Source organism: Schistocerca nitens, chromosome 4 (assembly GCF_023898315.1).
Source record: "Schistocerca nitens isolate TAMUIC-IGC-003100 chromosome 4, iqSchNite1.1, whole genome shotgun sequence".
Lineage (NCBI taxonomy): Eukaryota > Metazoa > Arthropoda > Insecta > Orthoptera > Acrididae > Schistocerca > Schistocerca nitens.
Window position 1 is genome coordinate 81,492,494 of NC_064617.1, and position 20,045 is coordinate 81,512,538.

General features: G+C 46.6%; 1 protein-coding gene across 1 annotated transcript in view; it reads left to right on the forward strand.

Moving 5' to 3' along the window:
- Nucleotides 1-12,786: 12,786 nt before the first annotated feature.
- Nucleotides 12,787-20,045, forward strand: part of LOC126251892 (WW domain-binding protein 11) — a 102,669-nt gene continuing 95,410 nt past the window's right edge. Inside the window, exon 1 of the mRNA XM_049952603.1 lies at nucleotides 12,787-13,093. Within this exon, the coding sequence (XP_049808560.1) occupies nucleotides 13,030-13,093 (64 nt within the window). The 5' untranslated portion in view covers nucleotides 12,787-13,029. The remainder of the gene's footprint in view (nucleotides 13,094-20,045) is intronic.

Sequence of the window (20,045 nt, forward strand, 5' to 3'; positions counted from 1 at the left end):
GTGTAATGTCTTGTGCTGTTATTGAAGTGTTGATGTTGGAAGGGGGGCAACTGTCCCAAGTACTGGGGACTGGGAGTAAGGGGAGCGACTGAGGTATTGGCGCGTTCCATGGCAGTGGGGAAAAGAAAATAATCAAACTGAGGATCATCAGGGACAGAGAAGACCTCAGAAAGGTGGGAAGCAAAGTGGTTAGCCTTACTGAGGTTGTCGGCAAGGGGGTGGTCGTTATGGTGAAGGGGATAACGGGGAGCGCAATGGGAACCAGTAAGGCGATGGAGGGCTGACCAGTACTGGAGGAGCGTATAGGGAATTGGCGTTGAGTTGTGTGCAGGTCTGGCGCTAGTCCCGCCATTTCTTTGCTGTAATAAGGTCACATACGTGTCGCTGAATTTGCCGGTGGCCTCGGAATGTATCTCTGTCATGAGTATGCAGGAAGGAGTGATAGAGGTGGCGAGATTCACGGAGGATGAGGACAGCCCGCAGAGGGAGAGTGGGACTGTTGGGGTGGATGCTTTTAGTGGGAACATGGTTCTCCACGGCGTCAGTAATGGCCTTCTGAAGGAAGGGCGAGGTGTGGACGATGTCGCCAGGATGGTGATAGGTAAGGGGGTGGCTTTCGACTTGGGTGGCGATGGATTCCCTGTAGGCATCCCAGTTGGCGTGATAGTAGTCATGGACTACCTTGGGAGAGGGTGCAGGGTGGGGAGCTGGAGGCGGGAGGTGAGCAGATGTTATGGTGACAGGTTGACAAGCGTATTTTTTTCCCTTTATTGAATTTCGATACCCCCCAAAGGGGGCAGGCTGGCAGCAGCTTAGTATGCTGCTCTTCAGCCGACAGAATTTTTTAAACACAAGAAGATAAGAAACAATAATAGCAGGCGATAAAACAGTGCTGTAAATTGTAAAACGGCGGAAAATTGTTAAAACACAAAACAAATGTTGGGCGATGGTAATAAAATACACAGGAAGCAGTCAGGAAAAATAGTAGACAGACAAGTAAAAAAAAAACGGCGACAGTGTGGTTTCTGTTCGCAAGAGATATAAAAATCACACCCAGTGACAGTATGATGTCCGTTTGCAACACTTCTGGAAAGACACACAACACTTAACAATCATTGGAAACACTGCACTAAAAAGTCGGCACAAAGATGACACACCACAGCCAAGGGCAGAAGGGGGGGGACCTGGACAGATGAGGGGGAAAAAAGGGGGAGGAGAGGAAAAACGAAAGAGGGGGAAAGATGGAGGGAGAGGCCACTGAAGGGGGGGCTGGGCAGATGCGAGAGGGAATGGGGAATGGCAGAATAAGAAAACACAAAAGAAGTTGGGGGAGAGAAGGAAGGTGGAGAGAGGGTAGGTGGGGAAAAAACAGGATGGAAGGGGGGGAGAGGGAGACAAGTGTATTGTATTTTCTTTATTGTATTTCAATTCCCGATCGGGGCGGGCTGGCAGCAGCATATGTGCTGCTCTTCAGCCGAAAGACATAGAACAAACAATGGAAGACATTTAAAAATAACATAAAGGAAGTAACATGGTTTACATAGATATAAAAAAGGGGGAACATTATGGAAGATAAAAGACAAAAAAGGGGCGACTCTAAAATGGAGATAAAAAACCACACACTGGAACAATTAAAATGAACACAAGGAACAGTATAGCCGGAGCATAAAAGTATCGACAGATGGCGTAGCACATAACAATCACTGATAGTAACACTAAGTACAAGGCCGGCAAACAATTAAAATCACACCTCTTGATGCACAGGAGAACAGCACTAAACACAACACTGATGTGGCACACTGACGATGATCAAAACGGAGGATCTGCCAGGTGCAAGGGGATGAGGGAGAAGGGGAGGGAGGGGAAGAGTGGGGGGAGAGGGGGGAGATGTATGTGGGGCGCGCCAAAGAGGGCCAGGTAAGGAGGGACGTGGGTGGGAAAGAGGTGAGGATGGGGTGCAGGGTCTCAGGGAACAAGGCCTGATTATAGTTGGAAGGAAGGGTATATGTCACGGCAAAGTTCATAATCCTGGAGGGGGAGGCACTGGAAAGTGCAATGATGTAGGAGATGGAGGGGGTGGAGGTGGAGAGAGATAGGGATACAGCGATAGAGGCGCGGCAACGGCCGGGGGGGGGGTGGAGAGGAAGGAGGAAACCGGTGGGTGGAGGGGATCAATCCTGCGGACAATGTAAAGGATGTGGAGATGTTGGAGGAAAAGGAGGAAGTGGGGGAAGGGGATGAGTTCATACAGGAGCTGTGTGGGGGAAAAAGGCGGATATGGAAGGCAAGGTGGAGTGCATGGAGTTCTAGGATTTGGAGGGCCTTATAAAGGGGGGCGGAGATCCAGGCAACGCTGGCATAACCAAGCACAGGACAGATGAGGGATTTGTAAGTGTAGAGGATGGTGGTAGGATGTAATCCCCATGTCCGGCTAGACAGGAGTTTCAGAAGGCAGAGGCAGGAATGGACTTTCTGCTGGATGGTCAGTAGGTGAGGGGTCCAGATGAGGTGACGGTCGAGGTTGAGGGTGAGGGTGAGCAGGATGGGGCGACCATAAATGGTGAGGTAGAAATCGTGGAGACAGAAGGAGTGGGTGGTGCAGTCTATGATGATTGCCCAGTTTTTGGAGGGGTAGACACGAAGGTACCACTGGTCACAGCAAGTGGTGAACTGACTGGTCAGGGTGGTTTTGGAGGGTATGTTGGGACCATTGAAGGATAGGATAGAGAGTCAGGAAGGCAGTATCATCAGCATATTGGAGGAGTTGGAGAGGAGGGGGTGGCTTGGGCATATCGGCAGTGTATGGGAGATAGAGAAGAGGGGACAGAGCCATGGGGGACGCCAGCAGTGGGATAAAATATGGGAGTTAGTGTTGTGGAGGGTGACATAGGAAGGGCAGCATGAGTGGAAGGAAATGACCAGACAGACAAAATTCATAGGCAGGGCGAAGGTTTGTCATTTAAAGAGGACGCTGTGATGCCAAATGTGGTCAGTGTTTTTGAGGTCGAGGAAACCAAACATGGCGGAGCGACGGGAATTAAGCTGGAGGGAGAGAAGGTGAATGAGTTTAAAGAGTTGATCTTCAGCGGAGAAGGAGGATTGGAAGCCACACTGGGTAAGGGGGAGGAGGTGGTGTTGATTAAGGTGCTGATGGATATGGCAGGAGAGGATGGATTCGAAGACCTTATTTAAGATGGAGGTGAGGCAGATGGGACAATAGGAAGAGGTGACGGAGGGGGTTTGTTGGGTTTGAAGAATAAGGGGACACAGGAAGTCTTCCACAGGTCAGGGTAGAAGCCGGTAGAGAGAATGACGTTATAGAAATGGGCGAGGGCAGTCAGGAAGGAATAGGGGCTTTCTCTAAGGTGGCGGTAGGTGACACAGTTGTGACCAGGGGTTGTGTTACATTTGGATCGGATGATAAGTTTAATGTCTTGTGCTGTGATTGGAGTGTTGATGTTGAAGGGGGGCAACTGCCCAAGTACTGGAGACTAGGAGCAAGTGGAGCAACTGAGGTATTGGCACGTTCCATGACGGTGGGGAAAAGAGAATAATCAAAGTGCGGATCATCTGGGATGGAGAAGACCTCGGAAAGGTGGGAAGCGACGTGGTTGGCCTTACTGAGGTTGTCAGGAAGGGAGCGGTCGTTATGGAGAAGGGGGTAGTGGGGAGCAGAATGGGAACCAGTAAGGCGTTGGAAGGAGGACCAGTACTTGGAGGTGTTGAGAAGGAGAGTGATGTTGAGTGGTGTGCAGGTCTGGCGCCAGTCCCGGCATTTCGTTGCTGTAATAAGGTTCTGTACGTATCGCTGTGTTTGCCGGTGGCGTTGGAGTGTATCCCTGTCATGGGTGCGCAGGAAGGAGCGATAGAGGCGGCGGGATTCGCTGAGGAGGAGGACAGCCCTCGGAGGGTGAGTGGGACGGTGGGGATGGATGGTTTTAGTAGGAACATGGGCATCCACGGCGTCAGTAATTACGTTCTGAAGGAAGGACGAGTCGAGGATGATGAGACAAGCGTATTTTTTTTCCTTATTGTATTTAAATTCCCCCCGAAGCGGGGCGGGCTGGTAGCAGCTTATTATGCTGCTCTGCAGCCTACAGACTTTCTAAAATGTAAGGAGAAGTTAAGAAACAATAAAAGCATGCGATTAAACTGGGACTTAGATTGTAAAACGGCGGAAAATTGGGGAAAGTTAAAACAGGAAGCAAAGGGTTGGCAAAGTGAATAAAAATACACAGGATGCGGACAGGTAACATAGTAGACAGACAATCAAAAAACATGGTGACAGTCTGGTTTCTGTTCACAAGACAGTATGATGGCCGTACGCAACACTTCGGAAAAGACACACAACACTGAACACTCACTGTAAATACTGCACTAAATGTCGGCACAAAGAGGACACACCATAGCCTAAAACACATGGGGGATGGACCTGGAGAGATGAGGGGGAAAACAAGGAGGGAGGAAAGGAAAAACGAAATAGGGGGCAACCAAAGGAGGGAGAGGACTCATAAGGGGGGGGAGGGGCAGTGCAGATGCGAGAGGGAATGGGAAAAGGCAGAGGAGGGAAATGCAAAAGGACTCGGGGGAGAGAAGAGGCGCAGAGAGAGGGTAGGTGGGGAAAAAAAGAGGATGGAAGGGGGGAGAGGGAGCCCAAGAAAAGAATGGAGAAAAGGAGGGGGGTGAGGATCAGAGTTGATAGGAGTGATAAATGGAGGGAGAGAGGGCATCATCTGGGAGGGGGAGTTGATGGAAACCACCTGGGGAAAGGAGATGGAGGGTAGGGGGGACACAACAGTGAAGACGTGGCAGGGGGCGGGGATGGAAGAGGAGAGGAGCAACCAGGGTGTGAGGGGGTCAAGGCGGCGGGAGGTGTGGAGTATGCGGATATGTTCGAGGAACAGGAGCAGATGGGGGAAAGGAATGAGGTCATAGAGGATCCGCGTGGGAGACGGGGAGTGTATACGGAAGGCGAGATGGAGTGCACGACGCTCAAGGATCTGGAGGGACTTATAGAATTTGGGGGGGGGGGGGGAGCAGATATCCAGGCGGGACTGGCATAACAGAGGATGGGACACATTAAGGATTTGTAGGTGTGGAGGATGGTAGAGGGGTGCAACCCCCATGTCCGGCCAGAGAGGAGTTTGAGGATTCGGAAGTGGTTGTGGGTTGGATTGGATGGAGCGGAGATGAGGGATCCAGGTGAGCTGACGGTCAATGGTGAGGCCAAGGTAGGTGAGGGTGCTGGTGAGGTGGACAGGACGGGCACTGACGGTAAGGGAGAAATCCAGGAGCCGGAAGGAGCGAGTGGTACGACCTATGATGATTGCCTGGGTCTTGGAAGGATTTATTTTCAGGGGCCACTGGTTACACCATGCGGCAAAAAGGTCAAGGTGATTCTGGAGAGGGCATTGGGACTGTTGGAGGGTAGGAGCGAGGGCGAGGAATGCAGTGTCATCAGCATATTGCAAGAGGTGTACTGGAGGGGGGGGGTAGGGGCATATCTGCCATGTACAGGAGGTAGCGGAGAGGGGAGAGGAATGAGCCCTGGGGCACACCTGCAGAGGGGTAGAAGGTGTGGGAATTGTCATTATGGATGGGAAGATAGGAGGGGTGGCGGGAGAAGAAGGAGGCCTCAGACGGATGTAGTTGACAGGAAGGGCGTAGGTTTGCAGTTTAAACAGGAGACTGGGATGCCAGACACGGTCATAGGCCTTTTTGAGGTCGAGGGAGACAAAAATGGTGGAGCGACGGGAGTTAAGCTGGAGGGAGAGGAGATGAGTGAGGTGGAGGAGTTGGTCATCGGCAGAGAAGGAAGGTCGAAAGCCACATTGGGTGTTGGGGAGGAGGTGGTTTTGGCGGAGGTGGTGATGGATGCGCCAGGAAAGGAGCTTGCTGAACACCGATGTGAGACAGATAGACGATAGAAAGAGGCATCAGATGGAGGCTTGTTGGGTTTGGAGAACATGAGGATACGGGAGGTTTTCCACAGGTCAGGATAGAAGCCAGTAGCAAGGACGACATTGTAGAGGGTGGCAAAGACTGAAAGGAAGGAGGGAGGGCAGTGTTTGAGCTGGCGGTATGTAATGCAGTCGTGGCTGGGAGCAGTGTTGCGTTTAGTGCGGATTGTGAGGCTGATGTCCTGTGTAGTGATGGGAGTGTTAAGTTCAGATGGTGGTGTGTGGCCCAAGTACTGGAAGGTAGGAACAAGGGGAGGAACAGAAGTATTTGTACGGTCCATGACGTCAGGGAAGAGGGAAAAATCAAAGTGGGGAGCATCTGGGATGGAAAAAACATCTGAGAGGTGAGAGGCAAAGTGGTTGGCCTTACTGAGGTTGTCAGAAAAGCGACGGTCATCAAGGAGGAGAAGGTACAGGGGGGGGGGGGGAGCGGTTCCCAGTAAGGCGGTGGAAAGCAGACCAATACTTGGATATGGTTGGCGATGGCGTCAGACAAGGTCTGGTGCAGGAAGGCAGCAGTGCGAGAGATGTCATCAGGAGTTTGGAGGGTAAGGTCGTGGCCGTCAACCTGGGTGTGTATGGAGTCCCGGTAGGCATCCCAGTTGGCACGGGAGTAATCATGGACAAGTTTAGGGGGGATGTCGAGGCGAGGAGTGTTGCGGGGATGGTGACCATTAGAGATAGTGAGGAGAACGGGAGCATGGTCACTGCCAATGAGGTCAAGGACATCTGCGGTGATGCACCCAAGGAGGTTGGGAGAGGCAAGGACCACATCAGGAATGGTGTTGGATTTGGGTCGGGTGTGCTGAGGGCGGGGAACCAGGTCTCCCTGGAGGGTGGTGATAAACTGATGCCACCGCTGGAGGTCGGCAGGATCACGCCTGTGGATATTGAGGTCAGCGGCAATCACGTAGGTGGAGAAGGTGCGGTCAATGTGGGCCAGGAAATCGTACGGGATGGGGGTGCGAGGGCGGACATAAATGTTGGCACAGGTGATGGTAAGGGTGGGGAAGAAGAGGCTGAGGGTGTGATGCTCAGCAGGATTGTTAAGGAGAGGTTGGTGCCCGACAGGGAGGTGCTTGAGGTGGCCTATAGCAACTCCGTCACGCGCCAGAAGGTACGGGTAATCGGTGCGGTGAAGTGTGTAAGGATCTGTGGAGATGGAGATAGGGGTTGAAGGAAGGTTTCATTTAGGACGAGTGCATCCATGCAGTGCTGACGGAGGTTGTGGAGGAAGAGGAGTTTGTGGGTGGGCAGGGAGCGAATATTGTGGTACAGGATATGGTAGGGTTGTTGTACCATGGCAGGCGAAAGTTAGACGAGGGTGGTGAGGGGTGTGTAGGTGGAGACAAGCGTTTTCTTTTTCTTTATTGAATTTCAATTCCCCCTGATGGGGGCGGGCTTGCAGCAGATTAGTATGCCACTCTTCAGCCTACAGACTTTGTTAAAAAGATGAAGAGAATGAATAATAAAAGCAGGCGATAAAATCGGAGACTTAAAGAGTAACATGGCGAAAAAAAATCGTGGAACTTAAAACAAAGAACAGAGGGATGATAAAATACATACGAAGCAGACAGGTAAAACAATATACAGGCAATTAAAAAACACGGCGACAGTCTGGTTTCTGTTCACAAAAGATATAAAATTCACACCTAGCGACAGCATGGTTTCTGTTCGCAACACGAGAAATACGAACAACACTGAACAGTCACTGAAACACTGCACTAAAAAGTTGTCAAATGTGACGGACCACAGCTGAGAGCAGGTGGGAGGAAAGCTGGACAGAAAATGGGAAAATAAAATAAAAAAGGGGGGAAGGAGAGGAAAAGCGAAGGGGGGGGAGGCGGGAAAGGAACTGATGGAGGATGAGGACCCATAAGAGGGGTGGGGGGTACTGGGCAGACGTGACAGGGAGTGGGGAAGGCAGAGGAGGGGAATACAAAATGACTAGGCGGGGAGAAGGGAGGTAGGGAGAGGTTTGGTGGGGAGAAAACAGGATGGAAGGGGGGAAGAGGGAGCCTAGGGAAAGGACAGAGGAAAGGAGGGGGTGGGGATCAGAGTTGATAGAAGGGATAGATGGAGGGAGAGAGGGCATCATCCGGGAGGGGGAGTTGATGGAAGCCACCTTGGGAAAGGAGATGAAGGGTGTAGAGATGGAGTGTAGGTGGGACACAACAGTGAAAGCGTGGCAGGGGGCGGGGATGGGAGAGGAGAGGAGCAACCAGGGGGGAGGGGATCAAGGTGGTGGGAGGTGTAGAGTATGCAGATATGTTCGAGGAACAGGAGCAGATGGGGGAAAGGAATGAGGTCATAGTGGATCCACGTGGGGGGCGGGAGGCATATACGGAAGGCCAGGCAGAGTGCATGACGCTCAAGGATCTGGAGGGACTTATAGAATTTGGGGGGGGGGGGCTGATATGCAGGTGGGACTGGCATAACAGAGGATGGGACACATTAAGGATTTGTAGGTGTGGAGGATGGTAGAGGGGTGTAACCTCCATGTCCAGCCAGAGAGGAGTTTGAGGACTCGGAGGTGGTTGTGGGCTTTGGATTGGATGGAGCGGAAATGAGGGATCCAGGTGAGCTGACGCTCAATGGTGAGGCCAAGGTAGGTGAGAGTGGTGGTGCGGCGGACAGGACGGGTGCAGACAGTAAGGGAGAAATCCAGGAGCCGGAAGGAGCGAGTGGTACGACCTATGATGATTGCCTGGGTCTTGGAAGGATTGATTTTCAGGGGCCACTGGTTACACCATGCGGCAAAAAGGTCAAGGTGATTCTGGAGAGGGCGTTGGGACTGTTGGAGGGTAGGAGCGAGGGCGAGGAATGTGGTGTCATGAGCGTATTGCAAGAGGTGTCCTGGAGGTGGGGGGTTGGGGCATATCTGCCATGTACAGGAGGTAGCGGAGAGGGGAGAGGAATGAGCCCTGGGGCACACCTGCAGAGGGGTAGAAGGTGTGGGAATTGTCATTATGGATGGGAAGATAGGAGGGGTGGCGGGAGAGGAAGGAGGCCATCAGACGGATGTAGTTGACAGGAAGGGCGTAGGTTTGGAGTTTAAACAGGAGACCGGGATGCCAGACACGGTCATAGGCCTTTTTGAGGTCGAGGGAGACAAAAATGGTGGAGCGACGGGAGTTAAGCTGGAGGGAGAGGAGATGAGTGAGGTGGAGGAGTTGGTCATTGGCAGAGAAGGAAGGTCGAAAGCCACATTGGGTGTTGGGGAGGAGGTGGTTTTGGCGGAGGTGGTGATGGATGCGCCAGGAAAGGATGGATTACAAGAGCTTGCTGAACACTAATGTGAGACAGATTGACGATAGGTAGAGGCATCAGATGGAGGCTTGTTGGGTTTGGAGAACATGAGGATACGGGAGGTTTTCCACAGGTCGGGATAGAAGCCAGTAGCAAGGATGACATTGTAGAGGATGGCAAAGACTGAAAGGAAGGAGGGAGGGCAGTGTTTGAGGTGGCGGTAGGTAATGCAGTCGTGGCTGGGAGCAGTGTTGCGTTTATTGCGGAGTGTGATGCTGATGACCTGTGTAGTGATGGGAGTGTTAAGTTCAGATGGTAGTGTGTGGCCCAAGTACTGGAAGCTAGAAGCAATGGGAGGAACAGAGGTATTCGTACGGTCCATGACGTCAGGGAAGAGGGAATAATCAAAGTGGGGAGCATCTGGGATGGAAAAAACATCTGAGAGGTGAGAGGCAAAGTGGTTGGCCTTACTGAGGTTGTCAGGAAAGGGACACTCATCAAGGAGGAGAGGGTACTGGGGGGGTGGGGCGGTTCCCAGTAAGGCGGTGGAAAGCAGACCAATACTTGGATATGGTTGGCGATGGCGTCAGACAAGGTCTGGTGCAGGAAGGCAGCAGTGTGAGAGATGTCATCAGGAGTTTTGAGGGTAAGGTCGTGGCCGTCAACCTGTCCTGATAGGCATCCCAGCTGGCACGGGAGTAATCATGGACAAGTTTAGGGGGTATGTCGAGGTGAGGAGCGTTGCAGGGATGGCGACCATTAGAGATAGTGAGGAGAACAGGAGCATGGTCACTGCCAATGAGGTCAAGGACATCTGCGGTGATGCACCCAAGGAGGTTGGGAGAGGCAAGGACCACATCAGGAGTGGTGTTGGATTCGGGTCGGGTGTGCTGAGGGAGGGGAACCAGGTCTCCCTGGAGGGTGGTGATAAACTGATGCCGCCGTTGGAGGTCGGCAGGATCACGCCTGTGGATATTGAGGTCAGCGGCAATCACGTAGGTGGAGAAGGTGATTTCAATGTGGGCCAGGAAATCGTACGGGATGGGGGTGCGATGGCGGACATAAATGGTGACACAGGTGATGGTAAGGGTGGGGAAGAAGAGGCTGAGGGTGTGATGCTCAGCAGGATTGTTAAGGAGAGGTTGGTGCCCGACAGGGAGGTGCTTGAGGTGGCCTATAGCAACTCCGTCACGCACCAGAAGGTACGGGTCATCGGTGCGGTGAAGGGTGTAAGGAGCTGTGGAGATGGAGATAGGGGTTGAAGGAAAGTTTCATTTAGGGCGAATGCATCCACGCGGTGCTGACGGAGGGTGTTGAGGAAGAGGAGTTTGTGAGTGGGCATGGAGCGAATATTGTGGTACAGGATATGGTAGGGTTGTTGTACCATGGGAGGGGAAAGTTAGACGAGGTTGGTGAGGGGGTTGAAGGTGGAGACAAGCGTATTATAATACCTTAATTTAAGTAACGAATTGCACACATTTGCTTTCAGGTGCGTTGTTACGTTTTTGAGAGTATTACAGCACCATCCATCACAAAGAAAACACATGTTCCAAATCAAACATTGCTATTTATTTATATACTATACGAATATGTAATTAAAAATGGTCGAACCTATTTTTAAAATAGCCGTTTCTATCAATTTGACCTATGGCAGCGCCAACTAGTGGGCCATCGATAGCGCCGTCTGTTTTTCCCTGTCACGCTCGAACAAATTTGTTCTAATTTTTTCGCTTGATGATAATTTCGTGAGATATTTGGCCTGGTCACTGTCATGGACCACCCTGTATATTGAATGTGTGGAAAAAAGGTTCCAATATTTACAAAGTATGTAGTGTATGGGAAGAAAAAAAAGTTCCTATAAACTCTGGTTGTAAACTTTATATCTTCAGAGTTATGGTGTACTACCACTAACACCCAGCCCGCCCCCCTCAGGGGGGAATCGAAACTCAACAAAGAGAAAAAAACTTCTACTTTCAATGATCACCATGTCCCTGCACTACCTTTCACAACATGTGCTCAATGTGAACAAGGTACTAAAGACGTTTTAACTTTCTTTTAATACATTTCCCTTTTCCGTTCTCGTCACACATAGTATTTCCTTGCTTAGTGCCAAGAAAATTGGTGCAATAGTTAGCACATTAGACTTGCCTTCAGAAGGACAGTGGTTCAAATCTACAACCAGCTACCAAGATTTTATTTTCGACGATTTCCTTAAATATCTGCAGGAAAATTCTAGAATGGTTGTTTGGAAAGGCCATAGCCGATTTCCTTTCACATCCCTGAAACATTACGACCTTGTGCTCCATCTCTAATGACCTCGATGTCGACTGGACGATAAAACCTAATCTTCCTTCCTTTCTTGCTTAGTGCAGACTTTCCAAACCAACTAAAGTATTGAGCACATTATGCATCACCTCTTCTAATGGAGTAACTCATGTTGACACACAACCCTTCAATGGCTTGCTTGCAAAATTTTCTGTCGTAAACGTCAGTGACAGTTACATTTCATTAATGGGTTGAAGCTATGAGTGTGTGCTGTTTCTGTAAATTTTACTAACAACCAGTTATTACTAGTGCTAATCCACTGCTACAGACTATTACCAGAACTACCTCTACATTAAATTTTTCTTCTGCCCTCAATTCGGACATTATATTGTTGAGAATAGTAGTTGTTCTTCCTGTTTATCTATTATTTCTTACAGAGCATTTTGGGAACTTAACTGAGAACATTTTCATCTTTTTATAAAATAAAAACGTTAAGACTGATTTAAAAATCTACCATAGATCTCTCCCACACAAAATAATTTCCTGTTGTTGGAGGAAAGTACAGGTCAGACCCATCTACAGAAAGGATAGGAGAAGTGATCCAGTAAACAACCAAACAGTATCCTTGACATCCATTTACTGTAGAATCTTAGAACATATTTTGAGCTCAAAAGTACTGAGCTACCTAGAGCAAATAACCTTTTCCATACCAGCCAGGATGGATTCTGAAAAATCGATCATGTGAACTTATCTTACACTTTTCTGACATACCTTCCTGGAAGCCATTGATTAAGGCAGTTAGGTGGATTCAATATTTCTCGATTTTCGAAAAGTTTTTGAGTCAGTACCTCACCCACGCTATCAAAATTACGGCCGCATGTGGATTAAGCGAACTCCGTGAATGGATTGAGAATTTCTGGGTAGGGAAGATATACCATGTTATGTTGGATTGAGGGTTTTGGTCAGATGTGGCAGTAACTTCAAGTTTACCTCCAGAAACGTGTTGCATCTATGTTGTGTGTTAACACTAACTTCCGAATTTTCGCAGATGAAGCAACTGTACGTACTAAAGTACTGTCTGAAAAGAGCTTTACCATCCCGTATATTGACTTGAAAATGGAAATAAAAGTGAATTTAAAATTTTATTCTGCCATCGACTGTGTAGTCGCTCTTCATTGCCAGTGAGAACTTGCACACTTTTCTCTGCATGTGGTCGAAATTTGTACTGGCACACTGCAATACGACTTACTGTGCGCCAAAGATAAATGCTAAAAGAGTCTGCATCTTGATTTAGTTACATCCTTGGCAGGTTTGTTGATCGAGTGTCAGCGTCTTGTTGTTATACCGAAAGTGGAAGGATGGTATTTATGCGGTGATGTTAATATGTATTTGGACGTAGAAGTAGAAAAGTGCAAGGACACGAAGTGCCACATCAGTTCTCCTGTGAATATTAGTTCGTTATGACTCCTTGTCATAAGAACAGTGAATCTAAGAAGTTCTGAGTGCAAGTAAACTAAGGTTAACTTAAGAGGTACAAGCTACAACATCCTCCAAAATGGGTAGGAGATCAATAAATACCACCAAGAGTGGTAAATATATGAACCCAACAGATCAGGCGAGTAAGTATTACATTTAAACGTGTACATAAATTTAAATTTATTTTAGCCGCTGTTATAAATATTGGTGTTTATCTGTAGCATTAAACACTTTTTGTCAGTTTTCCTTGCGTCTTTTTAGAATGAAAACAATGCTGCATTCAGAGTTGGAAATACAGCCTTGATGCAATTCGCGTAGTTGTAATGCTGAATTTCTCATTATGATAATGCTTTTTAGCCTTGATTACAAACTCACACTTCAGTACTAATCCATTTTCCTAGGAAATACTTAATTAACGTGATTGAGCATATTTTGCATGTCGTAACCGTTCGGGTCTTGGAAATAAAGAAGTCTACGATTTATTCTATTTCGTTGACAGAATATGGCCAATTATTTTTCACTGTACCATAGCATATTTTGATTATTTAGCTGTAGTTCTAAAAATGTTTATAAGGCAACCTGTAGGATTTCCCTTTACCAGCAGTTTAATGTTGACATTTTAATATATGCACCAAAAAGCTGCTGTAAAACTATCTTGCTGCAACTAGTTTCCAATATGTCATCATAATCTCACAAACTTTGAAGCTTTAAATGTTGTTGGTCCTATACCATGTGTCTATTATTTCAAAGTATGTTAAGTAAATTGTTAATGATGAAATATTCAAAATCTATTTCATCAGATCTATCTGCTGGCAATCCTACGTTTCTCAGGCAAAAGCTTGATGCATTAGCAGAGAGAGGAAACTGTGGTTATGTCAAGAAATTTTACAGTCCATTAACAGTTTTGCATCATCAGCAAAAGTTGATGGAAAGGATTACTGAGAAAGGTAATGTGTACTCTCCAGTGGCTGTACAAGTTGGTGCTATTCTGATTGTTAGACCAGAACCTGTAGCTCAGAGAATGGCAAAATACTTTGAACAAATTAAATACAATGACAATTAGGATCCTTCATCTCAATTAAGATGCAACTGAGTTGAGAGAATACAGGTCGACGCAATGTCCAGTAACACTGGAGAGTACAACTGCCCCTTTTGTTAGAAGGATTAGAGCATGTGATGTCTGTGACTCTCAGTACATCATCAAGGACAGACAAAATGCACTACAGCACATCACACAGTATTTACATTGATGTGAAAGACTACCTCCACATGGTTTTTAACAGAATGTGGCTTGATGGACAGTACCCTGGTTCTCAGAAGGTACAGTCGTGATACTCTCCCTGCTTATTGTATGTCTAGAAATCAGAGGTCTCAATTACCGAAATGCCTTCACAAAAGAATACGAAGTAAATATTGTAAAACTCGAGTCGAGAAAAGCTGCCAACATGAGTAACATAGAAGTAGATACCTCAGAGTAGTGAAGCATTTTAAATCACTTAATAAAAGCAAGTCCTCTGGTCCAGACTGTATACCAGGTAGGTTCCTATCAGAGTATGCTGATGCAATAGCTCCATATACAACCTTTGTTTGGAAAATGTAGCGTCCGTGATATAGGCAAATTGGACAGATGCCGGCATACCAAACACGGAATGCATCTAAATTATGAAGGAAAAAACTTTGTATGTAAACTGATAAATGAAATCATTGCGAACAGAGAGAGAGCGAACAGAAAAATTCCATGTACTGGTATGGGACCAGTCTCAGCAAAAGAAAAAGAAGTATCCTCAAAAGCAGCAGAATCGTCAGTGGCGGAACCAACAACTAAAACAACATCTTGGGCGGTGACTATTGCCTGTCCTACACGCAACAGAAAACAAACTCAGCGTTTTTTTTATGGTAAGTAACACGAGAGATGAGGATTCAAAGTTGCGTGAAGCATCTATCTCGTGTGTTCAATATGAGTTTTCCACACCTCAAGCAATACTATCAATTAATGTAGCTGAAAAAAGCCACTCCTAGCAAACATCACGCAAATGCAGAGGTGAGAAAAAATCAAACTTTGTCTTTATTCCACCAAAATATATGTAGCCTCAAGAATAAAATAGACCAGTTGCTAATAAATTTAAAAGACGAGTGTGAAAGTGAGCCTGATTTACGTTACGAGTGGAATCCACAGGCTACAGATTGAGAACTTTAGTTTAGCTACTCATTACTGTAGATCTATTATGGAAAAGGTGGTGTTGCAATATTTATAAAAAATAATATAGTGTATAAATCCCTAGATTTAAGCAAATACTGTGATGAGCAACATTTTGAGGTGTGTGGCATTGAGTTAACAGCAGACAATGCAACTGTTATTGTTCTGGCTGTTTACAGGGCACCTGCTGGAAATCTAAATGTATTTCTAAGACAAACTGAATCACTTCTGTCCCACCTATGTAGGAAAACTAAATCTATCATTGTTATGGGTAACGTCAGTGTGGACCTTTTAACAGAAAATAGAAACAAAACCGACTTTGAACATGTAATGTACTGTTACAATTTAGTACCATTGGTGGACACTCCAACTAGAGTAACTGCCAGCTCTAGCACTTTAATAGATAATGTATTTGTAGATAAGGATATTTGCAATAATTTAACCATGAAAAATATTGTAAATGGTCTCTCTGATCATGAAGGGCAATTCCTCACTCTAAACCAAATGAATGTACAAAGAAAAGAAAATTTCATTTGGAAAACATTTAGCATTATAAACAGACACACCACTGAAACCTTTAATCAGCAATTACAGCTTGTGGACTGGTCTCCTGTATATGCTACAGTTGATGTTAATTCAAGATTTAATATATTTATCAATGAAGTTACAAGCCTTTTTGAATAAGCATTTCCTAAAAAATCAGTGAGAGAAAACCTGTTCAAATCTGGAAACAAACCTTGGATTACTAAAGGCATCAAAATCTCTTGTAAAACAAGAAGAGAACTATATGCTGCAGCCAGGAGTTCAAATGATAAAAATAGGATTACACACTATAAAATCTACGATAAAGTTCTGAATAAGACCATTCAGGCAGCAAAGAACATACATGTGCTTGAAGGCAGAAATTGACAATTTGAGCAATAAAGTAAAAACTATCTGGAAATTTGTAAAGAAGGAAACGGGGAGAAATGCAGTGTGTAGTGAAAATATCCAAATCAAAAGTGAGGGTAATCTCGTTAGCGATCCAAAAACAGTTGCAGACACATTCAACAACATTTTTTTGACAGTAACAGAAAAAATAGGTTTACATGGGTCCATGAAGCCAGCCATAAATCTTTTGAAAGCTAGAGTACCTGGTTCAGTACAACACATGAAGGTAAAAACAGACACTGTTCAAGAAATTGAAAGAGAGATTAAATCCCTGAAAAGTAAAAACTCTGCTGGAATTGACAAAATTTCTAACAAATTATTAGAATACTGCTCCAGCCATGTAAGTAAAGTCCTTTGCCACATTTTTGGTGCTTCACTTAAGTAAGAAATAGTTCAATTGTAAAACCACTGTATAAGAAGGGGGACAAGACAGATACTGCTAACTATAGGCCAATATCACTACTGACAATCTTTTCAAAGGTTTTAGAGAAACTATTGCATGCCAGGATAGTTAAGCATATCAGTGAACACAATATGTTCAGCAAAAGTCAGTTTAGATTTCAGAAAGGTTTGTCAACAGAAGATGCAGTATTTGCATTTACTGGCAAGCTCTTGGAATCTATCAACAAAAAACTGAAAGTGATTGGCATATTTTGTGACCTAACAAAAGCATTTGACTGTGTAAATCACCAAATTCTAATATATTCCACTAAATTGCAGGCCCATGTCATTAACGTCAATATGCAGCAGGATTTTGGAACATATATTGTGTTCAAAGATTATGAATTACCTCGAAGAAAACGGTCTACTGACACACAGTCAACACAGATTTAGAAAATATCATTCTTGTGAGACACAACTAACTCTTTACTTGCACGAAATGTTGAGTGCTATTTACAAGGGATTTGAAATTGATACCGTATTTCTGGATTTCCGGAAGGCTTTTGGCATTGTTCCATACAAGTGGCTTGTAGTGAAATTGAATGCTTATGGAATATCGTATTGATTATGTGACTGGATTCGTGATTTCCTGTCAGAGAGGTCACAGTTCGTAGTAACTGATGGAAAGTCATTGAGTAAAACAGAAGTGGTTTCTGACATTCCCTTTTCCTGTTCTTTACCTATGTAAATTATTTGGGAGACAATCTCAGCAGCCATCTTAGATTGTTTGCAGATGACGCTGTCGTTTACCGTCTGATAAAGTCACCAGAAGATCAAAACAAATTGCAAAATGATTTAGAAAAGATATCTGAATGGTGCAGAGATTGGCAATTGACCCTAAATAATGAAAAGTGTGAGGTCATCCACATGGGTGCGAAAAGGAATCCGCTAAACTTTGGTTACATGATGAATCAGTCAGATCTAAAGGCCATAAATTAACTAAATACCTGGGAATTACAATTACAAACAACTTAAATTCGAAGGAACACACAGAAAATGTTATGGGGAAGACTAACCAAAGACTGCATTTTACTGGCAGGACACTTAGAAAATGTAACAGATCTACTAAGGGGGCTGCCTACGTTACACTTATCCGTCCTCTTTTGGAATACTGCTGCACGGTGTGGCATCCTTACCAGATAGGATTGATGGAGTACATCGAAAAAGTTAAAGAAGGGCAGCATGTTTTTTATTATCACGAAGTACGAGAGTTAGTGTCACTGAAATGATACAGGATTTGGGATGGACATCATGAAAATAGAGGCGTTTTTTGCTGCGGAGGAATCCTCTCATGAAATTCAAATCACCAACTTTCTCCTCCGAATGTGAAAATATTTTGTTGCCACTGACTTACATTGGGAGAAACGATCACCATGATAAAATAAGAGAAAATCGGAGCTCGTATGGAAAGATATAAGTGTTCGTTCTTTCCACGTGCTCTACAAGATTGGAATAATAGAGAATTGTGGAGGTGGTTCGATGAACCCTCTGCCAGGCAGTTTTATATGATTTGCAGAGTATCCATGTACATGTAGACCTTCAGAATCTGACAGCTGTACAAATAGGGGCTACAATGCTCGCAGTAACTCTTTTTGCAACCCTCATCAAGAGTATATAGTGTCGTCAGTTAGGGAGCTCTATTCATTGCTCATCATCCTGGAGCATCAGAACTCCCAGCAAAGGCCGCCATGCCAGGCGGCCCTTGCTGTGGCTGGGTGGCACCCGTGAGGAGAGCCCCTGATCGAAGTGGGTGGTATCAGGGCAGACACTATGCAAATGAAACGCATACGGGTCCAGAACTCTGGCCGTTCTTCTGCGGCTGTCTCTCTACGTGGAACTGATTCTTCTAGCGCTGCTTCTCCTGCCCCTTCGGCCTTCCCTTCAATGGCTACCCCCTGGGACGAGGGTCAGGCCTGTCGGCTAGGGGTGAAACCTTTCTCCTGCTATCTAGTTTGCACCAGGACTGATGGGAATACCTTCATCAATACCAAACCTTTATTCTTTCTGGAACACATTGAAGAGAAGTTTGGCGAAGTGGACTCCCTGAGCAAGATGCGGTTGGGTTCGTTGCTGATCAAAACTGCTTCAGCTGCCCAGTCTGCGGCCCTTCATGCCTGTACCCATCTTGGCACAATTCCTGTGTCCATTACCCTCCACCAGTCTCTCAATATGGTTCAAGGTGTGATTTTTCACAGGGACCTCATCCTTCAAACTGATGTGGAACTTCGGGACAATCTTGGACGGAGGGGTGTTCACTTTGTTCAGCGTGTTCAGAAGGATCCTAAGGACAGTCGCATTGATACTGGTGCCTTTATCCTGGCCTTTGAAGGGGATACCCTCCCTGAGAAAGTAAAGATTATGGTTTATCGATGTGATGTGAAGCCGTACATCCCACCTCCTATGAGATGCTTTAAGTGCTTGCGTTTTGGACACGTCTTCCCACTGTTCGCAGGCCCCTCTCTGCGGTGACTGTGGACGTACACTCCATGAGGGGAGTCCCTGTGTTCCCCCTTCTTTGTGTGTTAATTGTCATGGCAATCATTCTCCATGTTCACCAGATTGCCCAGTATATAAGAAGGAAAAGAAGATACAGGAGTATAAGTCCCTTGATTGTTTAACATACGCAGAGGCTCGTAAGAAGTATACACGTCTTCAACCTGTGTCCATGACGTCTAGTTATGCTTTAGTTACATCTTCACACCTTCCTCCCCCTTCCTAACCCCAATCCCGGACCCCTCTCCTCCCCCCCTTCCCTGTGGCTCCCACACCTTCTCCTCTGGGTGCTGCTCCTCCTCCCCAGCCGGAGAAGTGTCCCACTACTTCAGCGTCTGCTGGTCGAGGGCACCCCTCCCAGGATGCCCCTTCCCGGCACCTTCCAGGCCAAAGGTCTGCTGCCACGCGATGACCGCAAGAAGCGCGGTCTGTCGGCCCCCAGGTCGCCCAATCTCTTTCTGTTTCCGATCTTGCTGGAGCTGGCTCCTTTATGCCACACAGCCCTCCTCGATCTCAACCACAAAGGAAGAAGAAACATAAGTCCCGCAACAAAGAGCCTCTGGTGTCACCAGAGGTCCCATCCCCGGCTTCACCACCAGATTGTGACCTGTCGTTCATGGAAGTCGCCCCCTCCTTGTCGGTGACGGGTGGTCACCCGGCGGTATGACTGGCTTTAGCCTGTTCAACCCCCATTTAAATCTTCGTACTGTGGTTATCCAATGGAATTGTAATGGTTGCTACCATCACCCTCCAGAATTTAAATCCCTTATTTCGTCTTACTCTGCAGCTTGTGTGGTTCTACAGGAATCTCATTTTACTGATGATCACTCACCGACCCTCTGTGGGTTCCGTGTTTTCTGTCAAAATCGGGTCGGACCCCTGCGGGCTTCTGGTGGCGTTTGTACGTTGGTCCGTACAGACATTGCTAGCACGTGGATTCCTCTTCAAACTACATTGGAAGCGGTTGCTGTTAGGGTCCACCTGGACTCTGAGGCCACAGTTTGCAATCTTTATCTCCCTCCTGACAGGACTCT